This window comes from Citrus clementina, unplaced genomic scaffold, assembly GCF_000493195.1.
Source record: "Citrus clementina cultivar Clemenules unplaced genomic scaffold, Citrus_clementina_v1.0 scaffold_3, whole genome shotgun sequence".
Lineage (NCBI taxonomy): Eukaryota > Viridiplantae > Streptophyta > Magnoliopsida > Sapindales > Rutaceae > Citrus > Citrus x clementina.
This window is the reverse complement of record NW_006262339.1, coordinates 35846385-35866648: the sequence shown is the minus strand read 5'-3', so window position 1 is coordinate 35866648 and position 20264 is coordinate 35846385. Positions and strand designations below refer to the sequence as shown.

Here is a 20264-nt window from a genome sequence, read left to right as displayed (position 1 = left end):
TTATATATGAGTGTTTGATAACCTTTTCAATTTTAATCATCCCAACATTTGAGTCTTAATTAATGTAGCAATTATCAATTGAATGGTAGAATTGAATAAGAAGTAATTTTTTACTCATCATCCAATAGATGAGTGGCATATAGATGATGATTTTTTTTTTTTTTTTTTGTAAAGAAAAAGAACTAGGCAATTGCAGAAGAAACATGCTCGAAGCAGGTGAAGAAGATAAATGTCATTAGTATTTTATGCATAAACATGAAGATCAAGCGACATTGGTTGATGGGTGTAAGAATAAAATGAGAACTATTTTGGTATTTATGAGAGTATTCATAATAAAAAGCGATTTTTCGAAATTTATAAATGTGTGCACTTAGTAAGAGTGTTCAGAAGTATATTATAGAGGGCAAGTTGCCACACCCTTATGTTAAACTCTTACCTAACATGACTTTTTTTTTTTGTCTGAACCACGAGGTGGTCTTGAGTGGGCCCCAACTGTGGGAGATCCCTTTAAGCCTATACCACAACCCAGACTAATCCATACTCGCACCGGGTCAACCCGTAAGGGGTAAAGTGCTGACCAATGTGGTGACTCCATACGAGAGCGGGGCTTGAACCCTTGACCTCTCTTAAGGAGTGAGAGTGCCGAACCACTCACACCAACCAACTTTGGTTACCTAACATGACTTTAATGATATTACCTTTAGTTTGAAATTATCGCATTACAACAATTATTTACGTCCTAGCTCTTCAGCAAGAATTGTTTTTTTTACCTTATTCTGCTTGAATACATGACAAATATCCTTGCGATGCCATAATCTGCTACGTTTCCCAAGTTCTTTGCAGATTCTTGACGAACAATCTCTCGTCCCATTTCTTGCAATAAATCATGCATTTGTAACGTGTTGATATGTTCAGATATTGTAATGAGGGATTTATCAACGAGGATACTCAGTCCATGAGTCACGTTGTAATGACGATGATGTAGTAACGTTGCCACGCGATCTTTATATTCTCCCTTGGAGAAACATGCAATATCGAAAAACAAACTTTTCTCCTCTGAATTAAGTTCCTCATAACTAATTCTCAGCACCTTATAAATGTGATTGACGTAAAAAATTTGTTTTAAATTATCTAATACATTCTCCCAATCTGTTTATTTGCTTTTCTGATGAAGGGAGGAACCCAAGACTTCGAGAGCTAAAGGATCACCCTCGGTATATCGTACTACCTTCTTCGACAATACATTAAGATCATCCTAAGGGCAATGATTTTGTCTAAAGGCATATTTATAAAACAGTTGAAGCTCTTCACCATGGTTAAGTCTCTTAACCTCATATACATGTTCGTCTTTTTCACTCCCCTTTTATGAAGTACTTGTTTGTCTCTAGTGGTGACAACAATTTAACTTCCAGGACAAAACCCATCAAGCCATCCAACTAAATATTGTAGTTGTTCAAATTCTCTGACATCATCAAGAACAATGAGAATCTTAGTACTTTTGAGCTTCTCTAGAGTGTACGCTGGTATGTTAGGGCCTCCCATTTCAAGTCTTGCTCCTAATAATAGAGAAAGAACTTGTTTGTGTACGTAGATGCACTAATGCAACACCACTTTCTATTTCTTCTCTGACATTTTCTATGAAGCACTTCCCTTCGAACTAATTAGAAATCTGGTTAAAAAGAGCTTTAGCAAGGGTTAATATGTATTAAGGTAAGCCTGTCTAGTAAACTATGTTGGAACATACTCGTCAATTGCATGTCTTGCATATCCAATGACAGCCATCGCATGTTGACAAGGGAGGCCGGCAATTTCCTAATAATCGCAATCACACGTTCTGGTCTCTAACTTCACCACAAGCCTCCTAGATGGATTGAAAATTCAGATAACTAGAAGTTTGTATAATTATTTTTTATGTAATCTTACTTTTTTTGTCTACCTATCTTTCAAAACTTTAGGTGTCAGCTGTCTTTTCCAGGTGGCTACCTCATTTCTTCCCTCTGTAAACTATTTCATAAGTCTACATATGATTTTTTTCAACCATTATCAAGCAAGGTTAAGCAAGGTTTATCTTGGTAAGGTAATATCCATCAGTTGAAGCACTCCAATGCATTGTTGTCAATATGTTCTATCATGTAATTTTTGTTATATATGTGCATCGACCAATTATAAGCATGTAGTTCTCTTTCTAACCACTCAAATGCAGCTTTTTTTTCAACTTTTATCTCTGCCATTGCCTTATCGAAATCATGCTTGTTACAGCTCTTAGTAGCTTTCCAAAATAGTTGTTTCAACTATGCACCAACATATGACTTGGAAAAATTAGCATAAACATGCCTAAAACATGCCCTATGATAAGTAGTAGGCAATGTGTTTGAAATTGCATTAATTAGCCTATTTTATCTGTCACTGGTAAAAGTCACTTGCCTTCCATTAATAAATTTTTAATATTCAAAGAAATAATTAACTTTAAATAAGCTCTATAATAAATATAAATTAAAATTAAAATAACAATATATATATATATATAATAAGATAAAATTTATAAAATATTTTGAATATTAAAAAAATTATTTTAACATTATTAATCTGTCATATTCTTTCAATAATATTAAAATAAGGAAAATTATTATTGCACCATCTTTATTTTGCCTTATGTTCATCCAACCACTACAAAATTTTAACATGTACTTTGTACCACCTTTCTTTTCACATTTGTATCAACTAGCCACTTTTGCATTAACACTATTAAATAATTTTAATAAAATGACAATTTTACCCCCAAATAAATTAAAAGATTATTTTATCTTATAAAAAATTTTAAAATTAAAAATTATAATCATAAAAATATCCCTAAATTTAATACAAAATAATCCCAAATAGAGGTGCTCAACTGATTTTTACTAAATTTAGATTTTAAAAAAATTTATTAATTATTTTTATTAAAAATTATAATTTTACAAAATTTTAATAAAAATAAATGAATTTATTTATTAAAAAATTATGATTTTGTAAAATTTTATTAAAGTAACTGAATTTATTTCTTAAAAGAATAAATCCTAAAATTTTAATAATTTAGGGGATTTTTATTAAATCCAAAAATTTTGCAATTATTTTTATAATTATAATTTTATATTAAAATAATTTTTATTAAAAAGAAATTTTCTAATTTTGGGATTTATTTTTATTAAATTTAGGGATATTTTTATCATTATATTTTTTATTTTTTAAAGTTTTTATAAAATAAAATGATCTTTTAATTTATTTGGGGGTAAAATTGTTATTTTATTAAAATTATTTAATATTATTAATGTAAAAGTGACTAGGTGATACAAATGTGAAAAGAAAGGTGGTGCAAAGTACATCTTAGAATTTTGTAGTGGTTGGATGAAAATAAGGCAAAATAAAAGTGATGTAATGATAATTTCCCTTAAAATAATTATATCTAACATTCACAGTATTTTTTAAAATTTATATTATTTTATTTTCAATATTTTTTTTAATTATGTCTACATTAGTATAAATCTTAAATTTTTGGATAAACAGATTTTAGTATTAATAAAATCCATCAGGATAGACTAATAATAAATTAATATTAAAATAAATTTTCATTATATACATTATTTTGTTAATTATACTTATTGTAATATTTTATTTGCATCATATGCTATTTATTTATTATTTTTATCTTATTACTATTTTTATATTTATTTGAGTTGTTTTAATCAAAGAGCGTTATAGTTATTTATGAAATTAGGGGATTTGTATGATTATTTATGATACTAAGGCAGTTTACATGATCATTTAAGCAAATCTCGAGGTGTGAGTGGCATTTTTCCTAAAGAAATTTCTTAATAATTTTACATCAATAATGAAAGGGGTTCAGGCATTTTTACTAATTGATCAATTTTTAAATACAATATTCGTCGAATAATTTTCATCACGTGTAGGGATGGCAATGGGGAGGGGAGGGGAGGGGACCAATCTCTCCATACCCATCCCCAATATTTTGCATATGTCCCCGTCCCCTCCCCGTCCCCGTCAGAATTGCTTGAGAGAATCTTCATCCCCTCCCCGAATAATAACAGGGGATCCCCGAGGGTCCCCGATCCCCGAATAACTAATAGTCTAATACATTTTTTTATTTTTGATTTTAAATTAATCATATTAAAATAAAAAATTCAGATAAAAATAAAGTTCAAAATATATCTTACATTAATATTGATCCATTACAAAGTCACATTCAAAATATAAATTATTAAAATAATTATCTTTGTCAATGACTCAATCTTCATAATCCTACAATAAAAAAAAAATTATTTTTATATCGGCAATAAAATAAATGAAATAAATGTAAATACTTAATTAATATTTTTAATAAAACTATTTACCTCCTGCTCGTCCTGCTCCTCCTGTTCTTCCTCAAGAAATGTGGCAAATTGAGAGATAGCCTCAGATTTCAAACCTAAAACAATGAAAATGATATAAGTAACGTAACTTATAAGTGCAAATATTAATAAATGTATAATATAATTACAATGAAAATAAACTCATACTGCTATTGTAAGCTCGTAACCAACTTTGACAGCACATTAAGGCCTCCAATGTGCTTGGATGAAGTTTGTTACGGTATGGGCTCACAACTCTACCACTGGTGCTAAAAGCTGATTCAGAAGCAACTAATTGGAATTGCCAAAATATCTCTAGCAATTCAAGCTAATGTAGGATACCTATTAGCATTTGTCTTCCACCAACTCAAAATATTAAAATCTTCCATCCGGGGTATAACTTTCTCATCCAAATATTAATCTAATTTATCTGCAACAACTGCACAATCTCCATTGTTTACATAATCATCAAAACCTGTCATCCATTTGGTTGCTTTCTTATAAGAATCCCCTGTAGATCTAGTAGAAGAACTACTACCAGTATAATCAAAGCAATAAACAGTTGGTGAAAACTTCAATTAATACTCTTCAACTAATTCCCGGCAAAGGGTGACCACTTTCCCAACATACAACTATTTTGATATTTATTATTTTTAACAATATTTTATAATTTATTTATTTATTTATTAGTAATTTTAAAAATAAAAATAAAATTAAAAATTAAAATGGGGAAATGGGTAGGGGATGGGGATTCCACCTCATCCCCGTCCCCTCCCCGAATAAAAAATTGGGTAAAAAATTTTCCCCGTCCCCTCCCCGAATAAAAAATTGGGTATAAAATTATCCTCGTACCCTCCCCGAATGGGAAAAATCCCCGAGGGTACCCGTCCCCGTGGGGATTTTTACCATCCCTAATCACGTGGGACCGCTTACTAATTAAATTTGATTTTATATTTTTTTATCTAACTAATATTTTTTGTACCCTGAGTTTGGTTCAAGGAGCTTATATTCATATCATTACTATTCTTAGATGTATAAATGATATTAACACTAAGAATTTCAACATTTGATGTATAAATGATATTAACACTAAGAATTTCAACATTTGAGTTCCAGTTTATTAGTATGGATACTTGTTAGTTACTGTCACGTCATGTTAAAAGAGGGGAAAAAAAAAAAAACCAACTTGTTGTCGTTACTCGATGGATGAGCTAAGAGTTACCTCATATTCGTAGAATCCCATCCGGATATATTGGATGCTTCAGTCAAAGCACCGCTCCATTTGTGAACTTTTTCTGGCAGCTCCTTGAACTGTTTTTCAAGCTTAACAAAAGCATCCCCAAAACTTCCAGTTTGGTTCCGAACATCCGATGGATGAACATGATAGAAAACTGGAACAACCATTTGGCCACTAAGGTTCTTGCTTTCAAGAATCTTGACAAGTTCATCCAAGCACCACTTCGAAGAAGCATAGTTCTTTGAGAAAATGACTACGGAAATCTTTGAGCCTTCAATTGCATTCAAAAGAGCAAGCGAAATCTCGTCTCCCCTATTAGCTTCCTCATCAATGAAGATTTTAATTCTTTTTCGACGCAAAGCAGCAAATAGATGGCTAGTGAAGTTATCACGAGTATCCTCCCCTCTGAAACTTAAGAAGACATCATATCTGCCTTTTGTAGCAAGCGAAGAAGAAGCCATGAAGGAAAATTTTTCAGATGCTATGACAGAAAAAATAGATTCTTCAGAGTGTAGTTGTACGAATAAAATATGCCCAAGTTTGAATATATAGAGCGTTGAAATGGCAATACAAATTAAGCAGTCAAGTCAAGTCAAGATCTTTTTCAAAATTTCCTGTAACTTTTCACACATCAAACTGGAGGTCTAAGTCAAGATGAATTTATAAACATCTAGAAAATGACTAAATATTTTTTGCAATTAATACCAGCCAAGAATGAAAATTATTGACTACTTAATTCAGTATTGTTGTTGTTATCAAGCCAGCCATTGAAAAATCTTGTTTATGTTAAACACATCATAAACTATAAATTTTTTTGATCCTTATAAAAAGATAGACAATAATTTAAATATTTACAGAAAGAAAGGAACTTTTGACAGTGGAAACACAGAATGATAGTAGTCAAAGTCGAGTCCCACCACCGACCAAAAAAAAATCAAAAGTTAAAGTTGTATAGCATCCCAAATTGATTTTTGATAGGAATCATTATTTTTTTAATAAAAAAAATTTTGATTAAAAAGATTACGATATCGAGTTAATTTTATTAGATATGAACTTAGTGTACGTGTTCTCTCCTTCAGAAAAATTATATATGGTTATTAACTAATAAGGGATTCTTCTAAAAGATAAACAACGATTCTGTTGAAACAGTTATGGCGATTTCATCACGAGCTCTCTAGGCCACTTTCTTCGCATTTTTGAAATGGCCATTTTGCCATTTGGAAGCAATAGTTAAGCCTTCCGTAAATGCTCCCTGACTTAATTTCATGCATGATGGCATGCAAGATAAATTCGGCTCCATTATTCATCACGTTGGCGACTATCGTGTTCATTTGATGGCTTATAAAAGTCAAGATTATCAAGCTCAAATGGAGGCTATTTCAGGGGAGTTGGTCCCGAATTATTTGAAAATTGAAGGCTCACTTTCACTATAAATATAGAGAGGTCTTGGAAGAAAGGGGCATTGGAGCGTGAGTGAAGTTCTCTAACAATTTGAGAACTTTGAGTGTTTTGTGAGAAGTAATTCTTTAGCATTTGACAGAGTTGAAGTGTTTTTGAGTGTTTTGTGAGTTTGGGACTATTTGGGTTTTGGATTGTGAGATAAATATTATAATACTTATATTCTCTATTTTTATAGTAAAATATTCTTCTTTGTCCTTACCCATTTACATAGGATAAAAAGCCGAAACATATATATCATTGTGCATTTTGTTTGATTATTTCTATTTTTCTCTATCACCTCATTAATATTGCCAGACAATCTGGGATTGTCACAACAAACGGACTCATTGACAAAATAAAACTTTTAGAAATACTAGAACAAGTAAGATGCCAATAACTCCTTATCCATATGGTGGAGGGTTCGACTTTCGAGTCTCTCCATGGTTATAGGCATAAAAATTCCCCACAGACAGAAAAAAAGAAGAGAAAACCAAAATCCAAAATATATATAAAAAAAGACGACTCACGTCCACTCAAGAGAAGCAATTCATTTTCATGCTTAAAGTAACTGCCTATAAGCAGTGGAAAATTTAACTGGCACTATTCATTCTATATTCGATAACAATTTCACATTTTTTCCAAATTTCTCTCATGTTATGAGCCAGTTTAGGGTTGCGGTGACTGATTAAATAAGCTGCTTCTGTTGTGTGGATGAAATAAACTGCTGATTAAAAAAGTAGCTTGGTATTTGGTAAACTGTGCTGTTACGGTTGCTTGAGTTTAAAAAGTAGTGTACATGCGTTGGTAAATTTTATTACGAAAGTAGTATTTTATTATATAATAACAAAAATAGACATTATCTTAGATTACCTTTTATCTTTTAGGGTATGTTTAATAATGTTTAGACATGTCTTTTTCTTTTTAAAATACATAAAATTGCATAAAGTAAAAAAAAAAAAAAACTCATATAGAATCTAATGAACTTCATAATTTGTTACATAAAATATAATAAAAATTTATACTAATACATAATCCAAATAAAATACAAAAGTAATATGCATTACATTCATATTAAAGTTATTGCAATAAGCACCTTGTATATAGAAAAAAAAATGATTGAATGTTAAAATCAATAGTTATGAAATTGATTTTAAAAGTAATGGTTAAATTCCATGTGAAATTGTTCATAGTTCAAATAAAATTTATGTAATCATACGCAAGTTTTATTAAATTTTATAATAGAAAATAAAAGTAAAGTATGAAAAATATAAATTTACTGGATCAAAACTTGATAATTGTAAGGGTAATTTGATTATATTGGTAATATGATATCTTGTGGTTTATATATTAGGTGCATGAAAAAATAAGACATAATTATCTTTTTGTTGAAATATTAAGGTTATAAAAAGAATTTAATTTAAAAAGGAGTGGTGACTTATTTAATAAGTTGCTCATGAAAAATAACCTTCTACTTGCTTTTAAAAGCTATTGTTAAAATAGAAAAAATTATAAAATAAGTAGATTTTACAAAGTTTACCAAACACTATTTTTGTCAAAAATTATGAAATAAACAGCTTATTGAATTTCAACCTCAATCCCAAACGGAGCCTATATCTTCTTTTATCAACTAAACACTTGATTTGAGCATTAGATTGCCTTTTTTTGGCGGACGACACAGATGGTTTGTAGTTCTAAGTCTACATATCAAAGAAGAAAACAAGGAATATTTGAAGACACTCTTGATTATCTCAATCTATCTTAGTCTTGTGTAATTTAAATAATAATATCCATCGATTTCATATTTGATGAAATCAACTACAGTTAAAGCAAAATCATGTATGATAATACAGTCCCATTACTTTATGATTTAATCTTTTGGCCTCATAGTGCAAATAAAAAGATGTGGTTGAAGAGGTCTCTTTCTTGAATGCTCTCTTTCTCTCCGAAAGAGAACAAAAGAATGGAGTAGATTTTGAGCTTTAATGGCTCTATTTCTCACTCTTTGAACTGAGTGGTTAGTTCTGTTATTTCTTAGAGTATGGTAGTAGGGGAGTGCATTTATAAAAATGAGAGACTGTAAAGAGTTCTGGAATCTCAGGGAAGTAAATAGGTGGAGTTAGGTGTGGGTCAATAACAATGGATACAGAGGAGTTAATACGGAAATGCAAAGCTATCTCCATACGAGACGGCCATGAAAGAAAACTTTTGCTTCGAGGTGGAACTCAAGGGCAAGGGGGACGCATAATGGCAAACTCGTTAGTGGGCAAAGTTTTGTTGGCTCGAAGCATACATATAGAAGGAATCAAAACCGCCTTAGCACAAGCATGGAGAACAATAAAAGAGGTGAAAGTTGAAAGCTTGGGCAACAATATCTTCCTTTTTAAGTTTGGTCTGGAAACAGATAAAAAAAAGGTGATGGCAAGAGGACCTTGGCACTTTGACAGATCTTTGATTGTATTAAAGGAACCTAGTGGGATTGGAAATATGAGAAAGGAGGAATTCACGCATGCAGCTTTCTGGGTGCAAATTCATAATATGCCTATAGTATGTATGGATCGAGAAAACGTTCAAAAACTAGGGGAGCTGATAGGAGAGGTTATGGAAGTAGAAACAGATGAGGATGGGGAATGCATTGGTTCATATGCGAGAATCAGAATTTCCATCAACATTAAAAAACCATTAGAAAAAATGGTCTTCTTGGAGTTGGATGATAACGATGAGGTGGAATTGCCGGTCTTGTACGAACGACTTCCAGACTTCTGCTTCTGTTGTGGTACTATTGGGCATCAGTTCAAAGAATGTGCTTTATATGAAGGGCAATCAAAAGAAAATCTGCCTTACGGGGTTTATATAAGGGCACTATCAAAAGCAGAAAAAACCAGAATAAATCGCGGAAGAGACAAATGGAATTGGAGGGGGGAGCAGCAAAATCATGGCTTCACGGAGCAAGAGAGCCAGAGGAGAAGTCAGCCACATCAGAATGGCCTAGATCCAGATGGAAACGAATTCGGGTCAAATAAACCAAATCCGGGTGAGAAGGAAAGCCAAACAGAAAAGACAGGTGAGCAATTAATGCAAATGATGTTGGAACCAAGGAAGCAGTATGACACTATGCAGAAGCAACCCAGCATAGCTACTGCTGCAAACATAGCTGACAGCCCAAGTGGCTATGGGAAACAGAGAGAAGAAGCGGGAAATGAAAATAGGGAGGGAGCCAATTTGAGAGTGGCGGCAACTTTGGAGTCAAATACAATTTCTAGTCAAAGCCCCAGGCAAAAGGAAGTGGTAGATGAGAGGCGGGGAACAAAAAATGCTGGGCCCAAGCGAAGAAAATGGAAACTTCAAGCTAGGAATGTAATTAAAAAAGGGCACACAGAATATGGGCCAATTAGAGGAAAAAGGCTGGGGGGGGGGGAATCACCAAAGCCAAGCCCAAACTATAAAAAGACTAGAATTCAAAGCCCCCACAACTTTTCTTTAGCCAAAGCCAACATTTACAATCGGCTTCCACACAAACAAAAGCTTCACTGGGAGGGTCTGGAAGAAGTGGACAGGGAACAAACCCACCATGCAGTAATTCAATCGGCGAAGGCTGAGGAGCAGCCCCGCCGACAGCCATGAAAATCTTGAGCTGGAACGTCCGGGGATTGGGGAATGACCGGACGTTCATAGCCCTGAAAAAATTCCTCAATTTGTACAGGCCTCAGTTGATTTTCTTGTGTGAAACAAAACTGACGACTGTATGTATGAATAATGCTGGCAAAAAGCTAAAGATGGAAAATTATTTTGCAGTGAGCAGTAAAGGAAAGAGCGGGGGTTTAGCTATGCTATGGAATTCGGAAACAAATGTGAATATTTCCTCATTTAGCAGCCACCACATTGATGCAGAGATAGCAACTAAAAATGGAGACCAGATGAGATGTACTAGGATATACGGTCATCCAAAAACAAACTAAAAGAAATACACGTGGACTCTTCTAAGAAGGCTAGCAGGTTTGTCATCATCCCCTTGGCTTTGTTTCGGTGATTTTAACGAAATAATGCACTTGAATGAGAAAAATGGAGGGAATGATAAGGAGCCGAGTATGATCATTGACTTTAGAGAAGCTGTTGAGGATTGTCATCTTAGAGATGTGGGATATAATGGTTACCCATTCACATGGTCCAATAGGAGGTCTGGAATCCACTTCATTGAGGAACGGTTAGACAGATTTTTGTGCAGCAAAGAATGGTCAAATCTGTTTCAGGACCAAGCTGCAACTAATCTAGTTACATGGTGTTCTGATCATAACCCAGTATTGATGGTTGTTAAAAGCAAAGATGAGGAATGGCATTATAAGAGGAAATGCTTCTCTCGAGCTCACTACGAGGATTTCTAGAGCTCTTATGATGAGTGCCGAGAAATTATTGAGGAGAATTGGGCTAAGCATGGGAAGTGGGAGGGGGCTGATGTAGTTCAGCTCTTTAAGCTTGTTAGCAAAGTTTCTCTTGCTGGTCTCATTCACTGGAGCAAGAGGACTTTTGGAGGTAATAAAAAGAAGCTTGAAGAGCTGGTCAACAGAATCAAGGATATTCAGCAACACAAACGGATGGGTGAAAGTGTTGAAGAATTGAGAAGCGTTGAAAGACAGATCCATCATCTCTTACTGGATGAAGAGATTTATTGGAAACAGAGGTCCAGGGCAGATTGGCTTACAGCGGGAGATAAAAACACGAAATTTTTCCATCACAAAGCCTCATCTAGAAAGAGGAAAAATAAAATATGGGGAATAGAAGATGCTCACGGTAATTAGATCGAAGAGGCTGGAGAAATTGCTAATCAATTTTGTGAGTATTTTGCAGCTTTATTCTCAACTTCCAGCCCCACCAAAGATCAGATGGAAGATGCCCTGAGAGGATTGAAGCCAAAAGTGTCACCAGAAATGAACGCATACATGAGCTAGCCATACACAGAGGAGGAGATTACAGAAGCACTGGCCCAAATGTGTCCAACTAAGGCTCCCGGACCTGATGGGTTACCTGCTGCTTTTTATCAGAAGCATTGGAAATCTGTAAAGGAAGGAGTCATATCTACATGCCTTCACATCCTCAATAACTCAGGTACAATTGCTCCTTTAAACCACACCTATATAGCTCTAATCCCTAAGTGTGCCAAGCCTAGGAAAGTGACCGAATTCAGACCAATAAGCCTTTACAATGTAATCTATAGAATCATTGCCAAAACAGTGGCTAAAAGATTGAAAACTATTTTGCATAATGTCATTGATGCTTCTCAGAGTGCTTTCATCCCCAACAGATTGATAACTGACAATATCATAGTTGGGTATGAATGCCTTCATAAGATTAGACATAGCAAAGGGAAAAAAAAGGGATTAGTAGCTTTGAAGTTAGACATAAGTAGAGCTTATGATAGGGTGGAATGAGAGTTTTTAAGGATGACTATGGGTAGATTAGGATTTGAGGAGAATGTTGTTAATCTGATAATGAAGTGCATTACCTCTGCAACTTTTTCTATAATCATCAATGGAGTCCCTCAGGGGATGATCACCCCTCAAAGGGGCTTGAGACAAGGTTGCCCGCTATCCCATACTTGTTTATAATTTGTGCTGAAGCGTTTTCAAATTTGTTGATACAAGCTGAGAGGAAAAAACAAATTCAGGGGCTGAGATTTGGACAACAAATATCCATTTCTCATCTTTTATTTGCAGATGACAGCTTGATTTTCTCACAAGCTTCAATCAAAGACTGCCAGCATTTAAAGAACATTTTTGAGTGCTGTGCCACAGCCTCTGGACAAATCTTCAATTATGACAAATCTTGCATGTTTTTTAGTGGAAATGTTCCAACAAAGCAAGCCGAAGATATTAAAAGAATTTTCCAGATCAATGTTGTGTCAAGACACGAGAAATATCTGGGATTGCCATCTATGATCGGGAGAAAGAAAAAGACTTTTTTCAACGAGATCAAACTGAAAATTCAGAGCAAGATATCTAGCTGGCAGCAAAAGCTCTTCTCGAGTGGGGGTAAAGAAGTCCTGATCAAACCTTTGGCACAAGCTGTTCCAGCCTATGCTATGAGTGTCTTTAAGATTCCAATGGGGCTCTGTGATGACATTCAAAGAAATATTGCTGGTTTTTGGTGGAGCAAGAAGAAAGACAAGAAAGGCATTTCTTGGACAAGATGGGAGGAAATGAGTAGAGCCAAGATTAGAGGGGGGATGGGGTTCAGAGACATATCAAGCTTTAACCAAGCATTAGTTGCGAAACAAAGCTGGAGACTAATTCAAAATCCTGAATCCTTAGCAGCTAGAGTACTGAAGGCAAGGTATTTCCCTAGGACTGATTTTCTTAGAGCCTCTATAGGGTCAAATCCATCCTATATCTGGAGAAGTATAATGTGGGGAAGGCAGGTCATTCACAATGGACATAGATGGAGAATTGGAAATAGGGAGAAAATATCAGTGTACAGAGGCAACTGGATCCCAAGACCATCAACATTCAAGCCACTCTCCATAATTAAAATGCCTATAGATACCATTGTTTCAATACTGGTAGACAACGAAAATAATTGGAAGACAGACCTGATTCAGCAAAACTTTGTGAAGGATGATGCAGAAGCCATTCTAAGCATTCCCTTGCCTAGGAGACAAAGTGAAGATGAAGCTATATGGCATTACGATAAAAGAGGGAAATATACAGTGAAAAGTGGATACCAAGTGGCTCTAAAGTTAAAATTTCCAGACTCTCCTGCTTGCTCTAACAGTAGTAGTAGTAACTGGAATGTCATCTGGAAGCTCACTCTCCCTGCTAAAATCAAGATTTTCATTTGGAGGGCAGCAAAAAATCTACTGCCCACAGCTGAAAATTTGTGGAAGCGAAAGATTATTCATGAAGCCTACTGTAAACGTTGTGGCAATAGAGTGGAAAACACATTACATGCCCTAATTACTTGTAAAGCTGCAAAGAAAGTTTGGCAACTCTCACCTTTGGCTAGTTCTTTTCAGGAAATGGGAAATACTGATATCTTGGGAGACTTAATGAGGGTGCAGAAGAAGCTAAGTAGAGACGATATGGAAATGCTGATGACTATTCTCTGGGTGATCTGGTATGACAGAAACAAACTGGTCTTTGAAGATTTGAAGTTAGATCCAAGACTATCAATGGCCAAAGCTGGAGCAATTAATGAGGCCTTCAGAAGAACTCAGTTCCCAGAGATTACGAATGGAGGAAAATTGCAGAAGCTAAAGCAATCAGTTTGGACTCCCCCACCCCAGGGATGGCTAAAGCTCAATGTTGATGCAGCTACTGATTCAAAAAAGAGTTGCGCTGGATTAGGTGCAATAATCAGAGACTCCTCTAGAAAATGCATGGCTGCAGGCATAAAAGCTGTAAAATTCAACGGAGGAGTATCAATAGTGGAGGCAGAAGCAGTTGAATGGGGAGTGCAAATAGCTCAGCAGATGGGTATGCAATCAATAATTCTGGAAACAGATTCTCAAGAAGTAGCAGACCTGATAAACGATAGAGAGAGAAATTTAACAGAGATTTGCTGGACTATCTCGGAAATTCAGAGCTTGAAGAAAACCTTCAGTTCTTTTGAAACAAAATATGTGCCCAGAGCCTGTAATATTAATATTAGTGCTCATCTTTTAGCTAAAGTTGCCTTAGAAAAGTTGGAATCTTTTGTCTGGGTGGAAAATTTCCCACCTGAGATTAGACATGTATTCACCTAGTTGAAGTAATGAAAGTTTTACTTCCCTCAAAAAAAAAAAAATCTTCTGGCCTCATAAAAAAAACTCTGTGCAATCATTTTCACCTCGATTCTTTGATATTTTCTCTTTTGAAAAAGTCTTAACTACCCCAGCTATAACGTCCCTGTTGCTATACCTACCCTCGTTAAAATTTGTCTTTTTAAATGGGAATAATAAGACATGGATATTTTTAGTCATTTTTTAAAAATAGAAGGACTATTAGAAACTAAAGACTCTGAGCAAAGTTTATTTTCTTTATACACTCCCTCAACTTCTTAAAAAATGAACTGGCGGTAATCATAATTGTATTTTAAATGTTATTCAAAAGGAAACTTATATTAAGAACTCAGAATCACAAGCAATCTCCTAATTCAGTTGGGAAATCTTCCAACCAAACATGAAATTTATGCAACCTAAGAGCAGGGCTTGGCCAAAACATGAGCCGCTTGATTTTAATTCCTAGAAACATGACAAGCTTTAAAAGCATTACCAAGAATTAGACGTTGATGGATATAATGAATTACACAAAAAGGTTCTCCTTTCAGCTACCACGCTTGTTTCGAATTAAGTTTACCACAGTCAACGAATCAGATACGAGAACAGTGGTCAAATGTACACTATAATTAATGCTTGTGTTTTACGGTGTGTATTGTAGAGTGGAGCTATTCACAACCCTTTCATTTATCTCTTCCTTACTACCATTTTTAATAGAGTTACATAAATATTCTTAACTAAAATTGTAGAAAAGAGCAATAGAATCTTTAAATAGTGCAAATCAATTAACTGTCTATGAATAGTGCCAAATCCAACTCGCACTAAACAATCTTATCTTCTACTACAGTCTCAATTTCTCTGAACTTATTCCTTTCTCTTATGTTTTCCTCATTGGCCAAATCCTCTTGATGAAGGATTCAACTCCTGCCTCATCTTAAAACATAAATTAATATTGTGTCATATGATGATGCTATTGCTTAGCTCAAACTATCTTTCTCTAGTCTAATTTAATATCTTATCTTAGTTGATTTAATTAAAATTTGATGCAATCAAATGCATCATGAATGATTTATAAAGGTTCTCACTACTTTTACTTTGTGGACTTCATCAAAATTACGATAGTGCTGTCTCTGCCAACCTAGAACTAGAATATTCTTAATTGGCTTCTGTTTTACACACAAGTCATAACCGATCTCTGGGCTATATATATATATATATATATATATATATATATATATATATATATATATATATATTGAATCTATTAACAGCCCCATATGTCGGTAGGCAAACATCTGGTTAAATGATGATATAATATAATTAATTATATAAACAGTTAATATTTTTCTAATAATCTTGAATCATAATGCTTGCATTTTTACTACAAATTAATACCTACATACCATATCTATGAGGCTCCTCTTGTGCTGGTGAGTTCATCTGAAATTTGTCGAAGTAATATGTAGGGGTAATTGGTCAAAAACATCATCATCTCCATCAGTTGTAAGATCCAGGATTTTTACCTCTACACTTTCTTGCACAGTAGAGTTCAATTCAAAATCTGGACGCAAACAAATCAGTTTCAATAAATATCCCACTACATATCAACCAAGAAATTCCAAGGATATATATATATATATATATATATAGTTTTGAATTTGAAGCAACCCTCCTCATAGCAGGGCAAGGAAATCCTGCTTGTGCAAAGAACATCATTCACCAAATTAACATCAAAATTGCCTTGGAATAAATTAAATTGTGATCAAATAAAGGATGATTATTCTTGCCACTTATACCAGCTTCCAATGCCACACCAAAACAAACATGTTGGCAGCATGAAAGCAAGTACATTTTATGAAATTGCTAAAAGAACCTTTTTCTTTTTCTAGTGGGGCGAATTGAAGCTAAGACAGTCCTCCCATTGCTAGATAGAACGGTATGTAACAGTATAGGGCGAAGAAAATAAGAGAAATTGACAGAACAATTGCACAAACTTTTCAGAATGCTTCTTATCGAGATGAATTTACTAGGGGAATTCTTAATCCAAGCTTATGGTGTAATAGGATCCACAGTTTACATGTGAGGCCTATGAAAATAAGAAGAGAAGAAGACTTCAGTACTAGTGTTAGGCTCTTATGAAACAAGTTGAAATCAAATTGTTAAAAATAAAAATGTTTGAAGCACAAATAGGAGTGACAAAGTGTCATGCAATATTAGTCTGTTACAAATGTCAAAGCAAAACTAATTGAATAAGAATATGAAGAATTTACGTGTACCTCCAACAATCGCAAAACCACATCTATGTTTTTCAAATCTTCAGACAAGCCTAGAAGGACTAGTCTATTTCGCAAATCTTTCCATTTCACAACAAAAGATATTCTGAAGGCTCCCCGACTAACTTATATCAAAAGTCTTATAACTATACATGTGCATAAAGACAAAATACAAAAATATAGCAGATGAAAGCTATAAAGTAATGATAAAATCACCACAAGTTAAAAAAGAATACGTTATTGATTTTTGCAGTAACGGGTTAAACCTATTGATTCTAATAAATATCCTCTGAAACTTAAGCAGAAAATGGTAAGGGGAAGAAACAAAGGAATACATGATATTGACTTTGATTAATGCACTTTAAATGAATAGAGGGATTGCTCGCAGCGGGATAGGGAAATCCTGTGTTTTTCAAAGCACTTAATGTAGCAAAAATGTAAAAGAAAGAGATAATTTCCGGGCAAAAAATTTCAAATAATATTATCATGGAGTTATTTATATCATCACTTTTCACACAATCATATAAAGAAGACAAACAATAGAAATTATTTGGAGCATTAGACTTACAAAAGAAAGCAGAATTTGAGAAAACAAGAAACTTTATTGCTTACGAGTGCTGGTTTGATCTCTGCAAAGTCTCTTGGGACTCTGTTCCAATTCCTCTTCATCAGATCTGCCAACAATTCTAATAGTTCCACTTGTGACGGCCTTATCATGCAGCTTCCTAATTGGAGTGAATTCTTCTTCACAGTTGGCACCAAAATTTACATTCAGAGTGCGATCCTGTCTCATTATGTTGTTTGTATACTGGAGAAAGCTTTAACCTGTAAAATTTTTTGTTTTCGTTCCCTGTGTGGTGAGAGACAAGGGATTAGTCAAATGAGATAGCGATGAAATCCGCATCGCAACAGTGAGAAATCCAAGTATGACATGATATGAATCAATGGATTCAGAGGGAGCCTGTATTTCAAAATGGAAGCTAAATTTGACTGAAAAGTATTATCTACTAGAATCAGACTTAGTCGAATTCAATAACAGCAAAAAGAGCAAATCTCATGAAGCTTCTGTCTAGAACAATGCTGTTGAAGTGGAATCCTTGTAGAAGATTCAGAACTTTGATTGCTGAACCACTCAGGAATTTCACTTCCAGATCAACATTCAACAAAGGGTGAATTCAGGCGGTTCAGCAAATTCCTGTTACAAGAGAGAGAACTGCATACCTTATCATGCAATAGTCTCAGTGATGCAGTTGCTATATGCAGAATTCTTAGATGGAGCTTCTATCTCATGAAGTTACTTTCTGCCCATTCATCTCCCAAGAACAACAGAATAATTGATGCAACTATAAAATGCTAATTTTTCCAAAATAACACAGTTTTGCCAATGAGTCGGTCATTCTCTCGAACATGTAGATGACAATCCTTGAAACAACAACCAACACACGTGGCCCCCAACATAAGTTTACTATCTCGAAAGTAGAAAGAACAGAAACCTTTCCCTCTCAGTGATCTCTGTGAATCACTGGCAAAATGACCCCACTTATGCTGTTTGCCAAGTACAAAAAGCGCGCCAAAACGAACTATATAACCGGTGTTTGACGAACTCAGTCTTTAAGTGAAGTCACGTGCTCCATCACGTGGGCGAAAATAGTCCAATTTCCTCCCGTTTGGCCGTTTCTTTTCTTTTTTTTTGGTTTTTAAACCATCCAGTTTTTGCCGACTGCATTGGCCCCAACTAATTCGGATTTGGGGTATAATCACAATTAACGCTCCTTATTTCTCTTAAATGATGTGTTTAGTGGGGATCGAACCTTGAGATGTCAACTAGATTGCTCCATAATGGATATCCATAATATCCATATAATTGGATCGGATAATATCCATTCAAAACTTTTTAGATCTTGAAATAGATATTTTAAAATTATATCTAATGGATATGGATAATTATTTTTACCTAATGGATATCCATTTAACCCAACACAAGTTTAAAAAGTTTTAATTTTATAAAATTAAAAATGAAAAATGTAATAAACAAACAATTGTAAAATACTAAAAATAAATAAATGCAAAATTGTCCTCAACTAAAATATTTATTTTCAAATATACCCCCACAACAAAATTATAGAAAAATATTTTAAGTTTTGAAAATTTAGAAAAATTCATCATTGACACTATTCCATTGCCAAAACCATGGCTATTTCGTTGCCGGCAGCGAAACTTCATCCAATGTTGACACCGCTGACATAAATATATTGGAAACTACATGATCTGTACAAATATAAAAGCGATCAGCAGCAATCACAGAGAATGAAGGTGCACGCGCCTTAAACGTGCGGCGACCATGTGGTGGTCGTGGCTCTTTGTGATGCGCGTGCGCCTCCATCATTTGTTATTTTCTAAATCAAAAACCACCTTTAAATAGATTGTTGAATTTCTAGTATGTTGGTATGGGATTTGTTGACTACAAGTGATTTTGGGGCGATGGCGCCAGAAGAGACGGAGGCACCGACAACAAAACTGTGCTGCAATTTTTTTCAAAATTTCTAAAATAATTTTAATTAGCTTTTAAAATTAATGATTTTAGGAAATAGAAAATAAAAAAGAAATTTTTAATATAATACATCATTAATTAAATTTTACTTTATTAATGTATTATATTATTTTTAAAATTTAGAAATACTAATTTAATGTCTATGAACATCCATAGATATCTATATTTGTGTGGATAAAATCCATATCCATATCTAATAGATCGGCTTTTCCAAATTTTATAAAATAATAAATTACCAGCTTTGATTATGGAATTCTTTGGATCATACAATGTTCAAACAAATTTGAACGCGGTTAGTCAATTTTAATAACTAATTGATACGTGGCGTTGTTAAACCAGATCGATGCTACACAGAGTGAAGCCTTTGGACCCAGATCTGACTTAGAACAGATTAATAGCCCGCACGTTCGGGTTTCCAGCCGATATACCAAATCAGTTTTAGTTTACCACATAAAGTTAAGTTGCTTTAAACGTGGTTGATTCTTTTTATTGGGCTATTATCAGATTTAGATTAGGTTCTTTTAAAGGTTTGGGTACATACACAGTACCAGATCCGGATCCCGGAAATGGTGCTCTGAAGGAATGGAGGGAGAAGAGAAGATTTACAACTGAGGATCGAGATCCGGTCTCTTTG

General features: G+C 34.1%; 2 protein-coding genes across 2 annotated transcripts; one reads left to right on the top strand and one right to left on the bottom strand.

Annotated features, from left to right (window-relative positions):
- Positions 1 to 5603: 5603 nt before the first annotated feature.
- LOC18049679 (TMV resistance protein N) lies at positions 5604 to 6083 on the bottom strand. Its single transcript, XM_024187448.1, has one exon. It carries the CDS (start codon positions 6081 to 6083, stop codon positions 5604 to 5606), a length of 480 nt encoding a protein of 159 aa, XP_024043216.1.
- Positions 6084 to 11102: 5019 nt separating this feature from the next.
- Positions 11103 to 12005, top strand: LOC112099920. The gene is made up of 3 exons (XM_024187447.1): positions 11103 to 11357; positions 11442 to 11847; positions 11905 to 12005. Exons 1-3 carry the CDS (start codon positions 11103 to 11105, stop codon positions 12003 to 12005), a joined length of 762 nt encoding a protein of 253 aa, XP_024043215.1.
- Positions 12006 to 20264: the final 8259 nt, after the last annotated feature.